Raw genomic sequence first — 24,724 nt, 5'->3', positions numbered from 1 at the left:
CGACTTTAACAAAATCAGAATAATCGAGTCTATCACTCCAAATGTGTTGTAAACAGGTGACGTATACGGAGCTGTAATGTATACATCAAGTACTATCCCGTAAGACGCTCACTCAATATTTGCTTTTCTAATGAAAGAAGAAAAAAAAAGGTATATTTTTCAAAATAAAGACTTCAATCAATCCTGTCAAATACGCGCTCATGTGTAGGGAGGTCACTTGGAAATGAGCCTGCTGATGAGTCAACATGTTGTCAGTTGTGCTGACATCCCCTGTGCTGCTGATGTACATAAACAGACAGGGAGCTCTCTGTGACCCACACTCCACTGACCTGGATCGGCGAATGTTTTCTGTCACTCAAGCTCACACGAGTCCCCCGAGTGATGAATGCAGGTGCACACGTCCTCTCTGTGGGAAATACCCAGGACAGTGGGGGTGCCAGGGTATGGTTTCTGGCCCAGCTGTAGTGACAGTTTAGCAAAGCAGATGCAGATGTGCTCACTCTGAAAGATCAAGTTTGGTCCCTGCTGTTCAAGAACCTACAGAATCTCACCAGGGATGATACGATTACAGAGTTTGATGTTACGATTATAATCTGAGGAATAATTTCACAGTTTCACGATTAATTTACATTAAGGAATTTTATAACATCACTCATGTTCAAAATCACATGGGCAGTCTTCATATCATGCTGCCATCTTATACAGAAAAGTCAACAGTTAGATAATGTAGTATTAAAGAAAACAAGGAAATGATTGATAGAATTATGATTTAGGTTGATATCAAATATTTTCAAAAATGTATAACTTCAATGGTTTTTGTGTTTTTTAATGACCTGTCTGTAATAATCAATGGGGTCTTACATGTGACATGTGAACATCCTCTTATTGTTCTTGTTTGTATACAGTTGTAATGGTTGAGAACATTTCTCCTGGTGTGTGATCAACACATTACTGGTTAATAGTTAACTGTGGCATCTGGTCCACAGCGTACTAGTCTACAAGCTCCTGTACTTATATTAGTGTTCGGTATATTTGTCTGTATTTACTTACAATGTTGAATGTTTATACCACACAGGTTAGTTCCCGACGCCCTTCAGAAGACTCTTTGGTCTTCTAGAGTCGATGAGCAGCATTACTGCTCGTTACGTAAACCCAAAGCGTATACGTTATACGAACTGTTACCACTATCGACCATATTTGACATCTTGACACTTGATCTCCCGACCAACTCAATGTTTCGATAAGCCACTTTCCATTAACATTACAACTCAGTTGGTATGTATAACCGTTATCTTGGGGTGTAGTGCTGGGTGGTGATCACACAGAAGCTACATCAAGTTGGATGGGTTTGGCACTGCAGGTTTTCGGGCACGTTTTGAGGACAGGGGCTTCTTTGTCTTGAGTAACTCCCTGGTCATTCTTGGTGTAGTTGATCGCAGAAAACCTGAGAATAATATTCTGTAATACCTTGCTCACAAAAACAAAACAAAAAACACTTTTCATGGGCTTCAAAAGCCAGTTCATCGGAGTCTAAGATAGACATTTGTGTTAAATATACAAACACAGTTTTAATGGCAACTGGTTGTATATTTGGTAGTTACATTCATTTGTCTTCCTTTTTATTGATTATTAAAATGAGCCTGTCTCTAACCACAGCTTTCTCTTTAACCAATCAGGACTGTCTTAATCTAACTGTGTTGTGCTACATGAAGTTCACATCACCAAACTGTTGAGGTTTTATATGGAGAGCTTAAACAATGAACTGGTCAACCAATGTTCAACCAGGCACTGTTCTGAATTATAATGGACTTCAAACTGAAAGATTTTAACAACTTCTATAAGTAATGTAGTAATATAAGCATATTTCACTGACATTTTCAAAGCTTTAAAGGAAAAGATAAATGAAATGAGAAAAAGCCTTTTTTTTCCCCACATTTCTTTTCCTCTTCCGCTCCCGGTATAAAAGAAATGGCAACATAAATGATAATGAAATGGAAAGGAGGAAAATAAGAGACAAGAAATTGAATTACTCAGTCAGGTGCACTAAAAGTAAATGCCGGACTAGAATGAATGTTTGCATGCTTTCCAGTGTTTCCCAGTGGTGGTTTTCGGGGGGCTCAAAACCAATCTTTACTGCTGTTTGTTGGGTTTTATGTAAATATAAGGTTTGTAGAGTCTTTAATGGGGCTTTATTCTCCAAATGTTTTTGGCGTGTTCTTCTCATCTTACTTCCTCTCCATTACGTTATCTTCACACTTACCTGCACCTCTCCATAGTGGCTTACTTTTTAGGTCAATTGTTTTGTTTCTGCTCGGACAATATTCTGCATCTGTTTTTTTATTTTATTTATTAAGACACTCCAATAACATTACTCTCATTTTTAAATATTTCACTTGTTCTGTTTTCACAACAGGTGATCTGCATGTATTGTGTCATTGTTTATGGCTCAGTGCATTGCGCTGATCCGCCTAAACTAAGAGTGCAGAATAACATCCACAGCAAAAGCGTACAGTATATACTGTCAGTATAAGAAGCTTCGGTTTTTACAAGAGACGTCGATGCAGGAGGGAGCTTCTCTCTGATGGTCAGGAAATATAATTGCATGTTCCTCCCAGGTTTCTTCTTTGTATAGGAAACGGTGCTTTCCACCACCAATGTGATTCACTTGAAGACATGAGATTTGTTTTTCTTATGGTTTATCTATCTATTATTTAAGTTTGATAACGTCTGGCCCCCTGCCACATAACATATGCTCCTACTGTTTGAATACAAGCCAACCCTAACATACAGCACCAAACATGACCTTTGAGTCGCTAGCTTTTCAGAATGATCTTCTTCTGTTTACTGCTGTGGAGCAGTGGAGACTACACACCCTCATGATACAAACATGGGCCTTTTTGCTTATGGAAACAACTGTGTGTGCCGTGCTAACCCAAGCAGATGTAGGTGGACTGCTGTCACAGTGTGTCACTGTCAAGTCGAGCGACTTCTGCAGGGCTCATGAAAAGGAGAGAAAGATGGCTTGCTTGGTAATCTATGCTCACTCAACTGTGTTTAGGAGTCCAACCATTACGTTTTAAAAAGGTCTCTCAAGCGTATTAACACAATGAGATTACTTTAGACAACACATGAAGTACTCCTAGGTTCTTTAGAATAACTCTGATGATGTCATCATGTTGGTTAAAATAGATCCAATTGTTAACAGAAGGCCTGTGTTGCAATCTGAAGCCGTTGGGTGTGTATGAAGTTGGATTTTGGTGACCAAGGAAAGTCTCATTTAAAGGAAACATATTATGCGGGGGGGGGGGGGGGGGGGGGGGGGGGGGAAGTGCTCTGTTTTAAATTTTCTCAGTTTGTGACATCACAAGTTGGATTCTAGTAAGAAAATTCCTTCCCCTCCCCTGGTATCTTCACCCATGGACTCCATCCCCAGCCTAAAGCAAAACTTTTGCACAGTTCAGCCATTTTTATTGTCTTTACAGAGGAGTGAATCATCCTATCATTTAAAGAGATACACACACCAAAATGGAGCATTGTGACAGAGCTGGTGTCTACAGGGTCACAAACCTCCACTGGAGCTTTATTTGTGTCATATGAATACCAAAGCACAGCACAGATGTTTTATTTAGAGCACAGAGGCACTGTTTGAAAAGGTGAAAAGGGGTATAATATGTCCCCTTTTAGATTTGATCAGGAAGCAGGTTGCAGGGTTTAGGGAAAGTTTCTAAACTGAAAGTCTGGAATTTGTGATGGTTGCTTTAATTTTGATTATTCTTAATCATTTTCCGGCAAATTCTTCAAGTTTCTACAAAATGTCTCGAGTACCCCATTCAAAGTCAATCAAAAGGTTGAAAAAAAAGCTGTGCTCGGTTCAGTTCAATACATGAAGACATACTGGGGGGGAATGCATTCTGCATGAAAATATAACAAAAACATCATTTGGAGGATTTATATAGGTATAGATTTGTAGAACTTCTTTATAGAATAAAAGTTTGTTTTCTAACGTTATCACTGATGTGTGTACTCCATCTCACTTTGTATTTCAATACATGTCTGTGGAGAAGTTGATGTTATCACTCCTGATGCCAATGTACTGCAACATTAACAATAACAGAGCCTGTGTGTGTGTGTGTGCGTCTGTGTGTGCGTGTGTGTAATTATGCATACACAGATGCTGTCAAGACAGTGAGAGGGGAGCAGTTGGCAGAATACGCATGGGGATGTAGTGCGTCTCTGCTGTTTGATGACACTGAGTGGAGTCAGTGTTGTGATTATGCAGAGTTTTGTTCATTTGCATGTTGTTAAAAGCCTCGTAGTGCTCGACTATTAGAGCCAAAAAAAAGAGTGTCAGTATTCAACAATAGACGGGAAATACCTGGAAAAAATAATTTCCACAAATATTCTAAAGTTTGTGTTAGGTAATTAAAAGTGGTAAGGTTATCAGCCTGTTGAACCTGTGCTGATTTTACAGATGTCCTGGACTCTCCTGGGGAAAACAAGGGGAAAAGCTTAAAACCCACATAAAGAAGGCAGCACAGTGTCTGTAAATGCCATCATTACATTTTGCACAAATACGTGAACAGCTGAACTTCCTAAAAAACAGCATTAGTTTACATGTAACTGAAGTCTGACTGCCAAACGACTTTATCGATTCCTTCACATTCAGTCATTAAACACTTTGAGCTTACATGTGATGAAATGTGCTTTAACTATTAACCATTTCAAAATGTGTTAGGCGCTTCGATAATGTCCGGCAAGTTAGCCATCTTCAGTGTCCTATCCAAATAATATCAACATATAAAACAATATGAAAATATCACTTATTATTTTGTATTTTATCAAGCTTGATGTGTTTCAAACAGTAACCACCATTTTTTAACTGTAGGTTGGGCAGACAGGGGCTCTGTTATCGCAACAGTTTTTGTAGAGACATTGTAATTAAAAAAATAATAATAATAATTAATCTGTGCATCTGAACTCTATAGAAACTATATTCTATAACTTTAAGAAATTAAGGCATGCACCTTTTTGGGTTGTTCCAACTCTAGTTTTTTTTTTTTTTTTTTTTTTTTTTAAAGTAAATCCTTCAAGGTATTTATTGTTAAACCAAATTAATTGAGTACAGCCAACAGGATTTGCTTGATTTAAATGTTTCATATTATACCCTTTTGGGGGTTCATGTATCTATTTTAGTGTCTGCTAAAGTCCATTCACAATCGCTAATGTTCAAATAAAGTGTCTGTTTTCGTGTACTGTCGCTCCACGCAGGCTCTCTCATCTGCCTGTATTTCTAATGCTCAGAATTCCCCACAAAGAAAAACAGGGGGTCCCCATGTGTGCCAAGTCTGATCTGATTGGTCGGCCAATCTGCTCTGTTGCAATTTGTCAGTCATTTGGCTTAGTTCTCAGATATGTCCCGCCCCTTTTACCATATTGGGAATGCTACAGTCAGTCTTAGGGGAGCTTGTGCTTGCTACAACGAGCCAATGGGCTTGGATCTATGACATCATGGGCTTGTAACGGTTTCAACAAGGGACCTAGTGTTACATGTAGCTATTGCTCCTGCTAACAGGAGGACGAAGGAAAGGGCGCCTTTTCGCGGACTTTGAATTTTTGAAAATAGGTGTGCTTAAACATGCAAGACACCTGGAATAAACACTAAACAGTATGCAAAACCAGAATATGGGACCTTTAAAACTAATAAGTTGTGGTGTGTAATGCAGCTGCAGTAAAATACATTAGTTATGGTTTTTGCTGGGAGTGTTGTTTCATCACACTGAATCAGACTTTATTGTGCGTTGGTGTTGGAAGGATGAGAATCATGACTGTTTGGAGCCAGCGCTGCTAAGTGAGACATTAGTTTTAGTACCCCTGACACCAAGCATGAAAGTAGTGATTGCAGCCATATTGCACAAGCTGTCTATTGAATTTCTGCCTAAATGTGCTTTTCTCCATCCCATACAGCCGTCAGTCTTAATGAAATGACAGTGTCATCTTAGTCACTGTGTTCCCTTGTTGTCCCTCTGCTCACTTCTTCCCTCACTGATCCTCCCATTTTCCCTTATCTCCCCCCCCCCCACCCTCCTCTCATCTCTCCGTTTCACATCTGTGGGGAGGAATAATGAACGGCTTCCCTGCTCTGATTGGATGATGTATGAAGTTATTAGGTGGGATGAAAGCGTGCATAACTCAAAGGCAATGACAGGGAAAAGGGGGGAAAAAAGAAATGCAGGAGTTGAGATCATGAAATGTTTTGACAAGCAGCTTCGAAACAAAGAGGATGTAATGCAATGGGAGTAGGTCACAGTTTCACTGATGCCTCCACCCTGGCACACTTCCTTTGGGAAATGGTCCTACAGAACACATCTGCTGCCACCTTCCCGCTCCCTGTGCTGCTCCCAAGAAGGCAGGCAGATTGTGCAGTGCCCCAGGTCCGTCCCCAAAGAGTGTGTGAGGACACGGGTGAAGTTTGGCAAGAGAGGGGGGATCTCCCACGTGGCCTTCAGTCCTCCAGAGGATTCTTCATCTATGTTTCATGACCCCTCATAAAAGCTGCATCGCTCAACTGTTTGGTTCTCAAACTTTTTTCAATAACGTGCCCACTTTCATATCAATAATGTACCTCCTTTTTTCTCCCCCTTTTCCAAACTATGAAATATCAAAGATCTATTGGTTTAGATATTTATGATGAACCCCCTTTATGTACAATCAATTACCCATTTTGACGATTTGTAAAATATAGATAAATTATCCAAATAAACCGTTCCCCATTTTTTTAAAAAGTAGCCATTCTGAAATACTATAAATCAAGTTTGAAATTCTAAAAAATGTCTTTTCTATGATGAGCCCCCTTCATAGTATCAATGTTTCCCAGCTGTATTTACGACCGTAGGACGATATGGTGTCAGCGATGCACAGTTGCTGAAGACGGATGCCCTCCACAGATACACCACTGAACTGTCCCTACTAATGAGTTGGTCCTTAAATCAAAAACACCATCACGGATCTTCAAGTGCGCAGGTTCAAAGGGATCATAGGTGTGAGACAGCTGTGAGCGTTAAGAGGCTTCAGACTGCAGCGGAATTTCCTAAACTTCAACGTCAGACATGAAAGCTTATAGGAGACAGCAGAAAGGTCTTTGCATTATAGTTGGGGGAGGGACTGGTGACGTCGCAACGCTTCCTGACAATAATCTGTTCCTTAAATGAAGGCAAAGTAGACTGCAGAGACTTCGCTCATGAAACATTCAACCTCTCTATTCACCCTCCATCCATTCCTCCACCCCCACAATCCCCATGATTATTTATCTTTTATTTAGCAGGGGACTCACTTGACTCAGGTTCTTGTTCCCCCTTTGTGAAGCAGAAATGTACCTTTGACAATGAACTTATCATGGAGGAATCATGATGAAATACTCAAAGTGTAACTCTTTGTTTTTTTTAACTTAATACAGTATCGAGACCCGTTTGTTGCAGCTCACTTTAAGGCAAAACTCTCCAGTCAGTATGTTAACAAGCATCCAATAACATGCTAGCTTATTTTAATCAGGCATAATACCTAAATGGTGTTTTGTAATATTGTCATTTTAGTTTGCCATATTAGCATGATGCCATTTTGATATTAAAACAATGATGAACCTGAACTGTTAGCTAGCTAATGCATAGGCCCTATTCATCATGGGACAGGGACTGGGATTTCCTTTCATGCTAACAACACACAATGAGGCCCTTGATGTATTTGAACTGACATCTTTGTCTCACCCTTTCCTTTTGCAGGTTGTGTAAAGTCAGAGAATGTCTAACACAATGTTTCCTGTGCTCCCTCGCAGAGCCACAGCTGAAGGGCATTGTTACCCGGCTATACAGTCAGCATGGATACTACCTACAGATGCAGCCTGACGGCACAATGGACAGCACAAGGGATGAAAGCAGCTCATTTTGTGAGTGTGTGTTTCTTTTTGTCTACAGCCTCCACGTATTCGCTTCGAGCGCTGTTGTGTTAATTGTGATCCAATTATTCACAGTCTCGTCTGTAACAGAGTCAGAGGGAATGGATTCATGTCAGACTGTATCAAATGCAAATGCAGACGTTACCTTCACACGGCTCAAATATTTAACAGCATATTTCCTGATTGGGAGCCAATTCAGCAACGCTTCTCTTGTATACAATGAGCTCAACAGAGAAGCTGTAAAGGCTCAGGCTGTGGAGCAAAAAATTAACCTTGTTTTTATGTCAGCTCACCTCTCAAAAGTCTTCATCGTGTACTGTTTTTGTCCCGAAATGAGCAGGACGATCATGCCAAACCACCTGTCAAAGCTCAGTGATGTCATGTGTAGATGCTTAAATGGAGAAGTCTTGTACTGACACACTCGCTGACACTGTGTCCAAATGGCTCTGCAACTGAGTATTTGAAGTTTAAAAATCGCAACAACAAAAAAATCAAGGCTGCTGCATGTCTTTCAAGTGCTTCTCGGTGACACACTGGCACCATTAAGATGACATGAATGCTCATCCTGACCTTTAAAACATCAGAATTTGGGTCCCCAGCCCTAAAACTATGCAGTGCTTTCTTTATCATTTCTCTGACCGTCCAGACGGAAACATGATCCTCTCTTAAGACTGTATTTTTAATGTTCTTTCAACTCTATTTAATAACCCACTTTTTTTTAGGGGGGGTTGGGTTGAATTTTTTATTGACAGGACCACAGCAGTTAAACCAACCCAATACTGCACCTTTTTTTTTTTTTTTGCCCGACTATTTTTCCTTTAAGCTTGGTGTGACACAACATCTCTATTAAAGTCCAGGTTTTATAGGCCGTGTGAGGCATAGTGAAGGTGACATGGTGTTCTGTTAACATCAACATAAACTCTCCGAGGTCACACTGTTTGGGCTTAAAGAGAGATATAGCCTGCTGCAGTGACACTGCAGCCTAATAGTGAAGACGAGCAGACTGTGTTGCAGTTTGATTTCACAACCTTCTCTGACTTTCTCTCTCTCTCTCTCTCTCTTTGTCGTGTCTTATCTCTGCTACTTTATTCCCCCAATTTAGCACAGTTCAACTTAATTCCAGTGGGACTGCGGATTGTGGCAATCCAGGGGGCAAAGACAGGGTTATACCTGGCCATGAATAGCGATGGATACCTCTATACCTCGGTAAGTACGCCCCACAGATACATAGAGGTGAACTAATTTACATAAAAAACATATATAGCTGCAACACTTTCGCCATTCCAGGACATTAAAAAAAAACAAAAAACAAAAAACTATATGATGGCTCGTTTGGATTGTTGTTACTGTATATTCATGTGTGTGTGCAAAGACTCCTGATATCAACACGGTAGAGAAACAGTCCACATCACCGAGTGCTCATCAGGGCTTTATCATTTCCTGCCATTTTTTGAGTCAGTTGGACTTCAGCTTAGTGTCTCTCTTATTTCAGAGTATTAGGATGATATGGATCTGAGTACAGTGTGAGTTCTTAAGAGTCATGAACAACTGAGGACAATATCGTACACTTAAAAGTTTAACTGTCAGTACAAATATGTGCAGTCTGTGTATGTTTAACTGTGTGGGCATAATACATTCAAGTAAAACCTGCACTCAAACTAAACCGCCATAAAGAAAACAACCAAACAAGAAATGGAAGGCACTTAAAAGTGTTCATGCGCAATGTGTCCTTGGGTAAGACACTTCATCCCAAGTTGCTCCTGCTGCTTCGGCAGTGGTGTGTGAATGTGTGTATGGGATCAGTTTACACTTTTACAGCAGCCTCTGCCGTCAGGGTCTGAATGGGTGTGAATTTTCAGGATTTGACATGTGGTGTGAAAGTACTTAAGAGTCATCACGAGACCAGAAAAAAAATAAAATAAAAAGTTCTACAAGCTCAAGTTCATAAACCATTTAAAAAGTCACACTTTCTGAGTGGATTAGTAAAATAAGGAAAGTCTGTCCATCTTCTTAATGTAAAAAGCCCCTCTGTCCCAAATAATAAGAGGCTCTGCTAAACAAAATTATTAAAAGTAAAGGTTTTTTTCCCCACAGTACAACACATTCTCTGACAATGTTACATTCCTATAACATCACTGTTTAACGATAACATGTCAAATATAAAACACATTGAAGACAAAATTACACTGTGAGCTCTTAAGAATCTTCGCTGCAATCATAGGCCTGGTGGTTGTAGCCTTACACCATAAACATTTCAAACAATTACACTAAATATGGAGAAAAACACATTGAATTATTAGAGCCTAATCATTCTGCTGAAGAAAGGGTGTGGAGTATTTTCTATTTTGTTTTAAATCAGAAGTTAGTTCTCATGCTTTCACCCAGTGGGGATGTTTGAGAACAGGGTGACTGCTGTTTCGGCCAATCAGAGGCCACCAACGGTGGTTGGTCCTGCCCACCTGTTCAGGTTTGTGCGTAGGATAACAGGGAGGAAGAGACCACGAGGCATTACTGGTCGCTGCCGTATTTTGTGTCTGCTCTGTTCATTCAGAGAGATCGGGCAGGTGTTTTGTTTTTTCTTCTTGTTGGATTGTTCTGGTAACATGTCCAGTCAAACAGATGGCGAGCCGTTCCATCTGAATCTGAAGAGAGAGACACCTTTTTTGGATTGAGACTGTTTTTTGACTTTTCTTAGATCTAAGACTATTCAATGGCGATAAAATAAAATACCAGCACCTCATTCTGTGAACTGTGAGAGGGTGGCTGATTTTTATGATTTGATAAGAGATTTAGAAAAGAGATTTTTGTTATTGTAAACTGAACTTTATTTAAATAACTGAAAATTAAATACATTGAAAATTAGATGCAGGATTCAGGTTTCAAGGGTGCACCCAAGTTAGAAAAGCCAATTTGATAGGAGAAAGTTGTCTTGTTTTTTTATGTATGGAACCAACTAATGTTACTTTTTCTACTATAAAGCCAGTAAATGTTTAACATTTATTACCCGTCTCTGAGCCTCATTTGAACACTCCACTTAGAACTTATTGTTCCTTTAAAATCTTATATTGCAAGCATTAATTACCCCTTTTGGATGTTTTACGAACACTTATGACTCATGGTGTCCTGATCTCTGCTCGTTCTTATGGAGGAAAATAAGCATGTCATGGTCTGAAGTCGGACGGGAGCGCAGCCTGGTCACAAGTAATCAAGCAGCGGATAATCCCCAGTCAGGTCGAACTGATGTTGCGGGTATGCATTGGTAAGGTCTTCATTTACTTTCCACCGGTCTGTTGTTTTCTTAAACCGACGATGGGGGAATGTACCTTATAAAGTTACCCACCTCTGCATCCAAAAGCAAACGGGAACTGTTGTTGTGCCGAGCACCCGAACCCTAAAACCCCCACATACTCGGTCCGTCAGCGCCACAGTTCTGCTCCGTTGGACGGCGGGGTCCTGTCCCACTGGCTCCGTTTCTGGAATGTGAGCAGAGCGGACCGCAGCCATGAGCACTTCACTGGCGCTGCATACTACATGAGCGACCAGTTTTTCCCCTCTTTCAGCTCCAGCGTCTTGGCGGTGTTCAGCTTAGAGACAAGTCTCTGCCAGATAGGACGACAAACACAGCTCCCTAATCAAACATGTCACAAATTGAGTTCTTTGTGATTTGAATGAGCCAGTGGCGTGCCGCTGCTTCGCCTGCAGGGCTTTGTGCACAACAGAGCGGTGGTCAAAGTGGCTCGCTAGCTCGCTTGTTACAAGATTCCTTTTTCAAATCGACTCACTAAACACAATGGTAGAGTCACTAATCACAAGCTGAAGTGAGTGTCCAAAGCCACTCTGGCGGTGTTGTTAACTGCGTTCATGATGAAATCCACAACATTGCTGCACAAATGCACACACACGCATCAGACAGCACTAAAGCCCCCTCTCCTCCACGGCTTCCTTCCACTTTTCAGCGAGCTGGTCAACACTGTGGCGGCATTTTAAGCTGCAAAGGTTAGAGTAACATTGCACTGGTAAGTTGCCACTTGACAGTCATCGCGATGTGTTGGCAGGTGTTGGTCACATGGCTCTCTGTTGTTCAGGCAGTCCAGTTGTCACCTTGCAGTAGTGCTAGCATTTCTGACTTTGTATCTTTGTACCGGTTTTCAACATAGGAGGTTACCTCAGCATGTTATACGGTATGCTGCTTCAAGCAGATGCATCATTTCTGGAAATCCCTGGCCTTCAACCACATTTAATGGCATAGAATACATTTTATTGACAATGCATATTGAAACACAGAAGCAGTGTTCCCATTTGGCATTTTCTTCATTTAGTTCGATATGGACCCACACAATACTTTGCCTCGTTGACGTCATCTTCCAAAGTAGCAGAACTACAAGGCTATATGGCGCTCGTCTTCCTGCCCCGAGATGACTGCCTTGTCCTTTTTTTGAACATTTCCCCTCTTGGTTTTGAATGTGAGTCATGCTTAGAAAATACACCATTTCAAAGGATGAGACACTTTGTTGATATTTCAAATCAATAAAATCGAGTTAATTTCTCGAGTTCGAGCTAATTTTCTTGCCTGGCAGAGGCAAGAACACGATGCTAATATGCACGTTTGATGCAGCTACTTCGCCCTGCTCTTCTGCCGTCTGCATGAAGTAGCATCTTGTTGGCACGCTGAGACACACCAACATGCATTGATGCACAAAACGCACACTGCAGAACACCAGACGACAACTAAAGACGACTGATCAGTGATCTGTATTAACCGAGTCAGGAATATACAAGTGATCTGGTCAAAAGGTAAATGGACTTGAGCTTGTTTAGCGCTGTTCTGTACTTTTTACTACTCAAAGTGCTTTTAGAATGCCGGTCACATCCATTCACCGTCTGATGGTGGAGGTTGCTATGTAAAGTGTCCATCAGGAGTAACTAATCCAATTCAATTCAGCCTCAAGTGTCTTACCCAATGATACAATGGAAACACGGATGCAGCTGGGAACTGGGGATCGAACCCCAAACTTTAGGATTAAGAGACAACCGACTGTACCAACTCATCCACAGCCGCTCGTCATTTCTCTGTGAACGGCTTATGTGGAGTGATCAACATTGCCAAAGCTAAAATTGAGATGCATGTTGTAATGCAGGAGCAGTTCCACAGGGCAGAACAACTAACTCATTAAAAAAAAATGAAGGAGAGCAAATATTATTATATAATTTCTCAATTTCCTTATCTGCTAAAATAATCAGATCACTTTCTAACTCAAGTAAATGTCATGGAACACATTTGTATCTGAAACAAAAAACACAATCTCATTTTTTGGCTAGGAAAAAAGATGATTGTCCAACGAGTGTGTGACTGTATCTGAACATATGTATGCAATTATGTTCTCCATTTGATCATTTTTTATTACATTACTATTGTTTCTATTACACCCAAAAATAGATGCATTAATGCATACAGCAAGAGAAGTACGTGATCAAATACACTAAGACTGAATGTAAATACTGCACACTGACGACTTGTCAGAATAAGAAATGTGACAGCTGTCTGACAATGTGTTACATGTTTGTTTCTCTTTAGCAGAAATCTGTATGCCAGTTTCTTCGGAAGCTTGCGACATTTGAAGAAGCACTGAATGCATGAGCAGTTTTATGCATATGAGAAATAAAGGAGGAAGCGTCGTATGTATACACGGGAGAGTTAAATCCTAACTTATGCCACACTCGCCTTCTCCTATTATCAAAAGAGCCGGTGATTAGCATGCAGTAGACTTTGGCACCCTGCTTTTGTGAACAGAGAAAAGAAGGGATTTCCTCAGCAGCAGTCAATAGCTGCACTGCATCTCGCGCTGACCTCTTTAAAAGAGTCTCCTCTCGCACGCGCACGCACGCACAGTTACAGGACGAGTTGATATAGGTACTGCACATTAGAGCAGATGTCGTCTTGTGTAATTACGCACGTTTGATTTTATGACCCGCTCTCGTGTTTAAGATGTACTCGTCTGATCGGGGGAGAGGGTGCAGACTGTGGCATGATATGGCACTTTGACTGTGTTTCATGTCCATAGATGTTTTTGCATTCGAAACGCAAGAGTGTGCGTGACAAGCAGGAGAAATGTTTTCATTTTGGATAAATACGCCCATCACTGTGACAGAGCTGAGTGATGAGTCGCCTCCTTACAGTTACTTCCCCCCCCCCCCCTCTTCTTGCATATATACTGTACTACTGCTCAATGCACGGTTGTTTTCTCCTGAATTACTTCAAAGTTTTTCCTTGAATCTCCTCTCGTGCTCCCCTTTAAAAGACACAGTGGTCAGTTTGTGAGGCCCTGTAACAGGCAGAGAGAGAGTCCACCGGTGCCTTGTCTTAGACATAAATCTCAGCCGTCTTACCTGTAGGTGACAACAGAAAATGGCTGATCCTGTTTTAAAAATAGAGCCTGGCTCATTCGTGCCCCATTTTATAATCTATGTGCTCTGGAAAACTCCTCATAGACAGAGAAAGAGCAAGAAAGAGAGAGAGAAGGAGAGGCTGACATGAGGATGTTGTTGACAGGCAAGCTTTCACAGAAACTGGTTTTTTTTTTTTTTTTGTGGTGCCAGTCTAAACCTACACACGAGCTCAGCCTCTTACTCCAAATATTTGGTGCCCTCATGTAGGGGTTAGTGTGCATGCATTTATATGACTGTTGAAATCTTTTTGGCTTTAAAATAGCAATTTTGATATATGACTGGATGGCCTATGGATGACTGAAAGGAGCAATCCTATTTAAGGTCTCCTTAAAAAGAATATTCTAAAACAAAGATGAAAAAAGGATTGATTGACTCTTTATAATACACGTTTCATTGTTTTTTTTACCTCTATCATCAACTTTAGTTGTGTTGTGTCTATGCAGTGCGAGAATTATGCTGAATAATCTATGTTTGTAGATTGTATGTTTGTTATGTAAAATAACTAATAACTACTTTGGGTGGTCTGATTAGTGTTTTTGGGGTTCGGTGGGTTGCTTATTCAGTTTTCTGTCATCATGGTCATATGATCATAAAAAAAACAAAAAACTGATTGATCAGACAAGGTCTCAAAAAAATCTGGTCTGGACATCTCTTCCATGGATATGTGAATATTGAGTGAGATCATTATGAGATTTTTAAGACTGATTGATCAACCAGTTCTGAACTGCAAGCATATTGTGATACTGTCAGCCAGCATCGACCACTCTCTGTCCAGATGTGATGCTCTGATACTATATGTGCTGCAGACAATGCTGAGACTGACAGCAATGTAAATTATACATTTGGGGTTCACTCTGTTGGACTGCATGGCAGGGTTACTTGTTCACCTAAACATTCTTTACTTCATTATATATCCAGTGGAAACAGATTTATCATGCAAACAAATTAAAGTCTCGAAGCTGCTTCAGCCCAATCGATCACCTGATTATTCTTAAATCTGCCATTTTACAACTAGACGATTCATACACCTGTTTTGCCAGCACTTGTATTGTGTGAATTTGGTTGCAAGCTTTCTTGGATCACCAAGACTTTAAATCCACCATAGAGGAAGGTTTTCACTACGAAATCTAGGACAACCTTTTTTGAATCAATCAAAGCATTTCTTCACCATTTCTGTTTTCAGCTCTCTCCTGGGATAGAACACAGTTATATGTGCCTTTAATTTATGAAAGAAATACTTAAAGGACAACTGAAAAAAAAAAAAAAAAAAAAAATGCTGTTTGTGATCCGTGCAGGCGTCTGATTCTGTGTTTGATAGAGAGAAAGGGAAAGATAGAGAGAGGTACACAGGAGACAGAGGTACACAGGGACAGATAAAGGAAGAGAAAGGGAGACATAATGGGGGAAAAAAAAGTAGCTATGGTTGCTTTTATGCTTTACATAGGAGAACAGAGTTGAGATGCAGAACAATGCTGTAGCAGGTGTTTTACTCCCTGAAGGTTTGACTGCATTCATAGTTTACTTAGGATAAAATGTGGACATTAGAAAAAGCAGCTTAGAAAATAACTGGCCAGAGGATTAGAAAAAGAGATAAAGACGGACACTTTGCCAGGAAGCCACTTAGACAAAGCAAAACCTTGTTGTTTCTGATTGACTCGTGATACACCTCGTACCTGCGCTCTGTGTCCCGAGGATGTAGTAGAATGTAGTCTTATGAGGATAATTATTCTCAGTGAAGCACCACTTCATGCATACTTCCTTACCTTGAACATTAAAATGCATTGGGATTCAGGGGGGCGGGGGTCACCTCTGTCTCTGTGGGTCAGAGAGAGAAAGTCGACAGCTGCATTATAATGCTCGGGGTACTTCCAGCTGTCAGTCAACACTGCATGTTATAATCCACTCTGCTGTTGTCAGGCCAGCATCATGGCTCCCCAGGCTATCATAAAGCATCAGAGGCAGACCGTACTTGTGAGCTGCTAGACAGTATTAACTGCCGGTCTCATCCCCCCGGAAAGCCCGTTAATAAGCCCGTCTATTGACTTATGTAACATGGCGTGTCATGGTGCATCTACATCTGGGCTCCATGGCAACATCATCAGCAACATGCTGCTTCTGTCCTGGTTTGCATAGAGAGTGCCACATGCGCATGTAGCAAAGCATTGTTGTTAACGAGCTCGAGATGTAATGTTGTTGTACTCGTGCGTGGGCTGCTGCGGCTTCAATGCAGTGCTGTGGAGATGTGGTTGGGATTGCAGCAGCTGGGCGGACTTTCCCAGCCTCCCATAGGTTACACTGGGAGCCGATGGGACAGTCAGGGAATCCTCTACGACACTGTGACCCCTGCTGTCTAAACGGGGGACTGCAAATGATTGCACGTCAGAGCTGTTTTGAATTCCAGAAGCAGCAGCTACATGTTTAGGGGGCGTTGGTTCTCATTTCACGCTCGTGCATGCATGATGAAATGAAAGTAAACAAGATATTTAATGTTATTCATAGAGCCAATGTTATTTATAGTTATAACTGCCATTCTTATGCTTAAATCCCAATTATCTGCGAGGGAAATACAGCAGTGAGATTTGGAGAACTCTGCCCTGTGAATGTGTGTACGAGTACTTCACTGTCCTTCTTCAGTGCAAAGTGTAATCCCAATGTATGGTGGCATGGAGAGTAACGCTTTCTGAAGCAGGTGGAATCGATGTTATCTTATCAGACACGAGGGATGTGGAGGCAGGGAGGTGGGTGTGTGGGCGGAGGGGAGGGGAGGGGAGGGGGTTGTTGGGTCGGGGCGCTGCTCTGCATCATAAAAGGTTCCTGCCATCTTGGGGATTCTCAGCACGGATGCTACATATTACCTCTCCCGTCTGCTTTCATTGAAATTCATTTTTTTGGCTTGAGACACACGGAAGGGGAAGCAACCCAAGTCCAACCCAATAAGTCACGGTTGAGGAAAGAGGTTCTTATTTAATTTCTGTGTCCGAGCAGCCACCATTTAGATGGAAATTTTCTGCCATCACTCTTAAAAATGAGCTACCCTCGATGAATTCCGAACCATTATTTATCTTCGGCAGGTAACTCTGGTGGTTTGAGTGGGATCTTCAGTCAGTGTACTCTGGGTGGTCTCTGAAGTCAGCTGAAGGTCAAAAGGTGAACATATATTTGTCCCAGTCAACACGGGCTGTGTCAGCGTTGAATCAAATTGGGCGGTTGAATGCTTAGGAGGTCAAAGGTCTGATTATTTGGTAATGATTAAACTCCTGTATCAGCCAATGACAGCCCCTTGTTTAACCTGTTTAAAGTTTTAAATAAAAATCAGGGATTGATTTTAAAATCGATCCTTTCAACTACAATTTTTCTTTTTCCATGAACAGAAGGTCTGGATGTTACAGCTGAGTTTGTCACAGGCTAGATAATTAAAAAAAAAAAAACATACTTGGACATTTGTTTTCTAACATGTCTGATGTTATTTTCTCTTTTCTGTTGCATTATTTCACTTAATTGTTGCTTTAAAAACAAAATTGCAATAATCGATAGTATCAAATCGCAATACTCGATGTGTCACCATATTTTAGAATCGCAAGATGAATCAAATCCACAACCAAGAATCGTGATAAAATCGAATTAATCAATGATTAAAATAAACACGACTTCCAGCTCAAGAACAAAACGTGTAATCATTCAAAGCTGAAGGAAAATTTACCACCCCCCCAAAAAAAAATGAATAAAAAAGCTGTTGAGCAAGCACCCACAAACAGTCCAGCTGCAGCAGCTCGTTAAGTTTTTCTTTTTTTGTTCAGATTAAACATCATTACACATGACTTTGTAAAGGGGGAAACTCCTGAGGTGATTTCTCTCAACTTTCTAAAGCAGGAAAAAAAAAATGTTGACACTGTTTTTTTTGTTGCGTTCATAGCTGCTGTGTATGCTAAAGTGAAAAAAAAAAAAAAAAAAAAAAAGTGGGAAGTATTTGACTGACAGTGTGGCCATCTTCATAAACAAAAAAATAAAAAATAATCACATCATCATCTGCCTCTCTGCATGGACTTTAGGGCGTTTATTTCACCGTCATGCCAGCCCTCTCTCTCTCTCTCTGTAATTTCTTTTCTTCAGTCCTTTGGAGACTTCTTGAATGAAATACAGAAGATGTGGCTTCTATCATTAGGCTACTTTCAGGGGACTGATTATGAAGGGTAATTATAGGATGACTAGGGAGAGGGGTTATCGCGGGTGTCATTGCAGAGGTTGAGCTGAAGGGTACTTTGTCGGACTGATGGCTTCTCTTTCCCTGGGGACGTGAGAGTCAGATCGTGGGGTGCTGGCGACTTTAAGCCCTCGTCAGCGCTGCGTTCATGCCTCGGTCCTCGGGGAGGCGCCACGAAGCGAGACTCTTTTTAATCTCCTTTTACTATATAGCAACTCTTTTGTCTCTGCAAGTGATCTTGGGCTTTCTTTCCTGTCTCTCCTACCTGTCTCCTGCACTTTCCATCCCTCTCGCTCTCTGGCCTGATTAATAATGAATGAAGCAGATCATCTATCGATCCCGGCCTCTTTGTGTTAGCGCAGCAGAAGATATCAAACCTGTCAGAAGATCTTAAAATAGCGGGGATGAGAGTTTGTTGGGTTATGGGTATAGGGGCTTGTTTTTATGGTCAGCAGTTAAAATGGGCATAAACTGTGTCGTATCGGCGACATAGCAGTGGATGAAGAAAAGGGCACAGAGCGGTGAGGTGCCGTCGCAGCTTCTCCGCTGGAGGAGGAAGGTGATGATCTGTGATAAGTGTGAAACTGGACGTCTCTCGACCTTCTCCATCTACTTTTGGCTCTTTATTAAAACTTCACGATGCCAAGTTATGATCCTTCAGTCCACTTATGTCATCCTGAGTCTCTGAGAAATTCTCCACTCAGCCATTTCTGCCCTGCTGCTCTCACTTAATCAATATGGCAGATTGGATGCGCTCTCTGACAGGGAAAAGACCCTGTCAGGACCCTAATGGACAATAAGAGCGATGTATCTGTCGGTGTACGGCTGCACGTTTTTGGCTGATTAATCTCTTTTATTTTGATCAATATTGTAATATCCATATCCTGAATCCCCATTATGTATTAATCGCAGGTACATTTTTGTATTGTTTACCGTTCATCTTAAAAATATATACCGACCTCCTGCCAGGGTTGAATTGGGTCAAAAAAAAAAGTGCCAGGTGGCCACTGTTCCTCATCCACAATATCCACATTCAAGATGTTCAGTATAAAACCTCATCTAAGAATGTATTTTATTCCATAGTATAATACTTACCTATTTTAGTTTATGTGACAGCTTTTCTAAATACCCCTGTTAATTATAACATAAAGCTAAGAGACGTTTTTCGGCACAATGCTTTTTGTGGTGCTTTTATTTTGAAGTTTAAACTTCTTGCGCTAAGGGGATTTTAGTCCTATTTTGGATTAAAAGTGCGCTTTTACTTTGAAAGGAATCTCAGTTTTATTGAAAGTTATGACAGCAACTTTACTTTGGCAAAAGAGACGTAAACCAAAGTGAAACGCTCAATGGCATGCAGAACAGAGTCAGCGTCGAGAAGAGAGGTGAAGGGAAGCACGTTGGCCGCCTGAAGTCGTTGGTGAACAATCAAGAAGAGAATCTACAAAGAGAACACATGCAGCGTAACATGAATTAGGAATAGAATATTTTGAAACATGGAGTATTTTTATGGGCAGAGCATGGATTTTAAACAAATAATCGGCTTCAATCACGTTCCCATAGTCATGACTGCAATTAAAATTATATCACTTGCGCGGGCCAATCTGTCACTTTTGGTTAATAACAGCAGTCAACATTATGCAGGCTTCAGTAGTCCTTATGTTCAGGACACAGACAGAAGGGAACAAGATGATTTACAGACTGGCTCGACTGCTGGATTTGATCCAAGTTTAGCTCATTTGATTTTGAAACGTCTACTCAGATTAAGTCGGTCATAGACAACATACAGGACGCAAGAGGAGCATCTATTTAAGTGTCACTTCTGTTCTCGGAGCATGAGTAATGAACACACACACACACACACACACACACACACACACACACACACACACACACACACACACACACACACACTACAACTACAGCTCTATCACAGCGCCATATTCAATTCAATTATATTAAGTATGCTCTTACAATTACAAGCACGGTGAATAAACGTGCAAATAAAGCAAGTGCAAGCAAATAAATAGGAGAAAAATAGAGAACATGGTGTATAATTAGAGCTCAATAAATCTGAAAGAAAGTTATGAAATGACTTTTATATCGGATTGGTTGACTGTTGTTTTCAGAATCAAAAGAAATGTTCCTGGGCCAGTGGTATCGATAGTCGAGCCAGTGATCTTGGCATATGTAACTTGATATTAACCTGAGCGATATCATTTAACCGTCACCATTGTGATGCGCGTGTGGATAAAACTCCAAACTACAGCCTGGTGCGCTGATAAAGTGTATATTGTGAATTGGAACGGCTCATTGCAGTTCGAATGTGAACTTTCTGTTCCGGTGAAATGAATGTTCAAACTTTAATGAACAAATGGCAGCCGTAATGGGCAGTAGTCACATCACAGAACATGCGATGTCAAGCAAAGGAGCTGAAAAACTGAACCATATTTGGTGCTTAATCACGGAAAAACGTACTCGTTCAGGATTAGTACACCAGTCTGTCTGACGTCACATGACTGTGAAAGTGGACTGATCGCTGAGTGTATTTGTAAGGCCTTCATGTTGAAAGTCTCTGTGCAAGTTCCTCATATTTAATGTTTATTGAATGGTGAGCTCAGTGTGGAGCCACATAAAGCTCGTCTCAAAAGTTGGCAAGTCATATCTCTCAAATAGTCAAACGGTATCCCTGACATTCAATGTGGCGTGAACGTACCGAGAGGAGCTTTGGACTGGTTATGAAACTTTCTCAATGTAACCGTGATGCCTCTCGAGCAGGACAGGCCATCAGTGATATGACTTACCATCTCTTTATAGTTATTTAAACGCTTGTAACTGCTGCCACCAGGGAAAGACTCCAACAAAAGTGATTTACAGCATGAAGACAATAAAAAAAAAAGTCTTTGTTTTCATTTTCTCCAGCAGAGATTCAGCCAGTCAAAAGGAAGCAGGACAAGAGTTGTTTTTTTTGTTTTTAAGAAAACGTCACACACAGAAGGCAGGATCAGCAAAAGAGACCGTCCATACTGCTTTTTGTGACGGGCTGCAAATCAGCACAAAATGAAAGTAGTTTTGAGTCTTCTACGTCTAAACAAAGCTGTAACATAAATAAGGTGTTACTCAGCACTGATAAAATAATTCCACATGCAGCCACGATGCACAGGAATTAATAGGCGTATCTATAATGCAGTTATTAGAATCCTGTGTAGTGTTTTTCATGATCCATAAACACCAACCTACGACATTATTTCGGCTGCACACATCCTAACGTTCTGTATGGGCTACATGCCTGTGAAGCAGTCACTTCAGTGTGTTATGTTTAGATTGCATGTGTTATTGAATCCGTGTATGTGTCAGTGTTTCAAGGCTTTTATCTTCTCTGCTCGTTCCTTTGGGAATGTGTTATGTTTAGCATAGATCTTAATGCCATTTCTCTGCGTATGGAATGCATCCTTGTCTTGCAGGTCCCAAAAGGAACAAGACGTTCACGCCTTCAAAGACGAGATAAATAAAGAAATTCCATTCACCTTTTGCCTCGGGGGGAACTAAATTACCTAGTTCATGTCATTCAGCGCTTGCGTTCATGTCCATGTTACCGCGTGATCACATGGACCACTATGTCATCAAAAACTATGAGAACAATGCGACAGGTTTTTTCGCGCGACGCTTGTGCTACCGTTTCCTCTCTTTGCTGATTTTCATGCACTTCTCCCCCTCTTTCCACGTTTCCTTCAGGACAACTTCACTCCCGAGTGCAAGTTCAAGGAGAGCGTGTTCGAGAACTACTACGTAACATACTCGTCCATGTTGTATCGTCAGACCCAGTCTGGACGCTCTTGGTACATCGGAATAAACCGAGACGGCCAGATCATGAAGGGCAACCGAGTAAAGAAGACCAAAGGGGCAGCGCACTTCCTTCCTAAAGTGATAGAAGGTCAGTGTCCTTGGTTTTACTACAGTACAATGAGAATCAGATTTTATTCGTTATTTACAAGCAGATTGGGCTTATATATTTAAAAGGTACAGAATAAATAACATTTACTTTCACTTATGACAATAATTATTATTAAACTATCGAGCCGTACATATTAGTGTCCTCCATGAAGACCAGAAGACGACTTAAAAATGTATCCAATAATAAAAACGATGATGACAGAAGTTTTCCCTTACCAGATGAATGGGTGTAAAGTGTAAGCGGCGGGTCGTCTAACATTCAGATTCATTGACTCTTTTCCCACAGTTCAACTGATCTGTCTGTCAAAATACAGGCAGGAGAGAGGAGAAGTGTGTCAGTTTGTTTTCAAACAAATGATCCGAATCATGGATTAATTTTTAAAAAAAACAAAAAACTGATTCATTAAAAATGAGTCGCGGCAACAAATGCGTGAATAACAGTTCCTAGCTCTAAACGTTGTTTGAGCTCCTGGTGTAAATCTTGTAGAAGGACAAAAAAAAGGGGGGGGGGGGTAATAAAATAGTGATAGTGATATCAGTTTTAGCCGATAAAACAACATTTTTATAGCTCACAATGATGGCATCAAATCACTGCATAAACTAACCCTAACCTGAGTTTTGTGTCTTGTACTGTTATTAAAATGAAGTCTGTCTGCATTGAAAAGAGGGGACACTATTGTCAATCATTTCTGTCGAGCATTGGATGAACTCTAAGAAAGTGATGCTTCATAGTCTGACACCAGTGAAACTGGTGTATTCTCTCCTTTCTCTGTTTAAATAACTTTAGTTGAACATTTAAGAAATAAAGAAAACAAGTCAACTCTAGTGAATGTCAAGAACAGATTTTCTGTTTTCTATGTCAAAAGATTTTTACTCAACGTGCAGCATTATCAAACTATATATTAGGATGTCAAAAATATGGATTACTTAAAAAAAATATGTGATAACACAACTAACAAATAGCTTCTGTTTGTTACACAGTGGCGATGTATAAAGAGCCATCGCTGCATGAGCTTGCCGGTGAGCCGGTCAGTCCTCCTCGGAAGACAGTGAAGACGTCAGATTCTCCGTCTCTGAAAAATGGACGGAAAGAAGCTCCGAAGGCTGATGCCTCATAGCAAAGGAGACCGAGGGTGGGACAAAGGGCAGGGGGCGGGGACACTGACGACACACTCGCCCGGACTGCACTGAGGCGAGCTGAGAGAATGGCCCCTCTTTAGGCCGCCATATTCCAGAGATGCACTACAAGATGCTGTGATTTCAGAAGATAAAAAAAATAATAATAAAGTCAGCGGTTCATCAGCAGCCAAGAAGGCCTAAAAGAGGAGTCTCCCCCTCACCTGTTGGCCAGAACTACTTCCCCACTCCTCCTCCAATTGTTTGTCTCTTTCTCTCCTCCTGGGACTCTAACACACAGTCTCCTTCATTTCTCCGTCATGCTTCAAGCTTTTTTTTTTTTTTTCTCTCTTTCACGTCTGATCTATTCTGCTGTATATTCACCACTCACTCATTCCCAGTGCTGACTCGGCATCGTAATCCGAACCCGCGGGGCCCCTTCTTGAGCCCTAAAGTTGGTGACAGCGTGGCTCAGCCAGCTTTCCACCCACCATCTGCCCGAGCTGCAGCTAAGCTAATCACCAAGGTCAACTAAAGCTCAAAGGGAGATGAAAGAGCTCAGAGAGGAAAGATAGCTGCTGGGATCCTGGGTCGGGTCAGGTCAACGCTGCAAGAACGCGTACGAGAAAGTGTCTGGATTGGAAAAAAAAAAAAAAAAAAAAAACATTTAAGAGTTTATGACTAAAATTAATTAACTTGTGTTTTTTTTTGGTCTTTTTTTTTTTCTTCAAAGATGTGAAAATGTCCTGATATCAAATTCAAAAATTGTAAACGTGTGTAACGTCAACTCTGTACGACATGAAGAGGATGCCGTGACTCGAAGGATCGAATCAAAAGAAAAGCAAAGGTGGGGGATCGTTGGGATTGAAATTGTAGGACGATAATAATGAATATAACCTATTTGAAAGTTGCTCAAGCTCACAATAGATGCCTTTGCTTGCAGTAGTGTCATTTAAAAATCAAATCTCACAACAACAACAAAAATCCAAAATAAAATAGTATCTTCCTGGAAAGACGAGCCATAACATAGAAGATTTAAACATGAGCCGAAATGAATCGAG

At 40.9% G+C, this 24,724-nt stretch overlaps 2 protein-coding genes across 2 annotated transcripts in view; one reads left to right on the top strand and one right to left on the bottom strand.

Moving 5' to 3' along the window:
- The window catches only part of fgf11b (fibroblast growth factor 11b), a 41,926-nt gene extending 17,292 nt beyond the window's left edge, over window positions 1–24,634 (top strand). Inside the window, exons 2-5 of the mRNA XM_079355011.1 lie at window positions 7,829–7,939; window positions 9,051–9,154; window positions 22,329–22,527; window positions 23,529–24,634. Coding sequence (XP_079211137.1) covers window positions 7,829–7,939; window positions 9,051–9,154; window positions 22,329–22,527; window positions 23,529–23,665 — 551 coding nt within the window. The 3' untranslated portion in view covers window positions 23,666–24,634. The remainder of the gene's footprint in view (window positions 1–7,828; window positions 7,940–9,050; window positions 9,155–22,328; window positions 22,528–23,528) is intronic.
- Window positions 1–24,724, bottom strand: part of nlgn2b (neuroligin 2b) — a 156,905-nt gene that overhangs the window by 125,200 nt on the left and 6,981 nt on the right. The window lies entirely within an intron of this gene.

The sequence above is a fragment of the Symphodus melops genome, assembly GCF_947650265.1.
Source record: "Symphodus melops genome assembly, chromosome: 11".
In the NCBI taxonomy this organism is placed as follows: Eukaryota; Metazoa; Chordata; class Actinopteri; order Labriformes; family Labridae; genus Symphodus; species Symphodus melops.
Note: the sequence above shows the minus strand (reverse complement) of the source record. Positions and strands in the feature narration are given on the sequence as shown.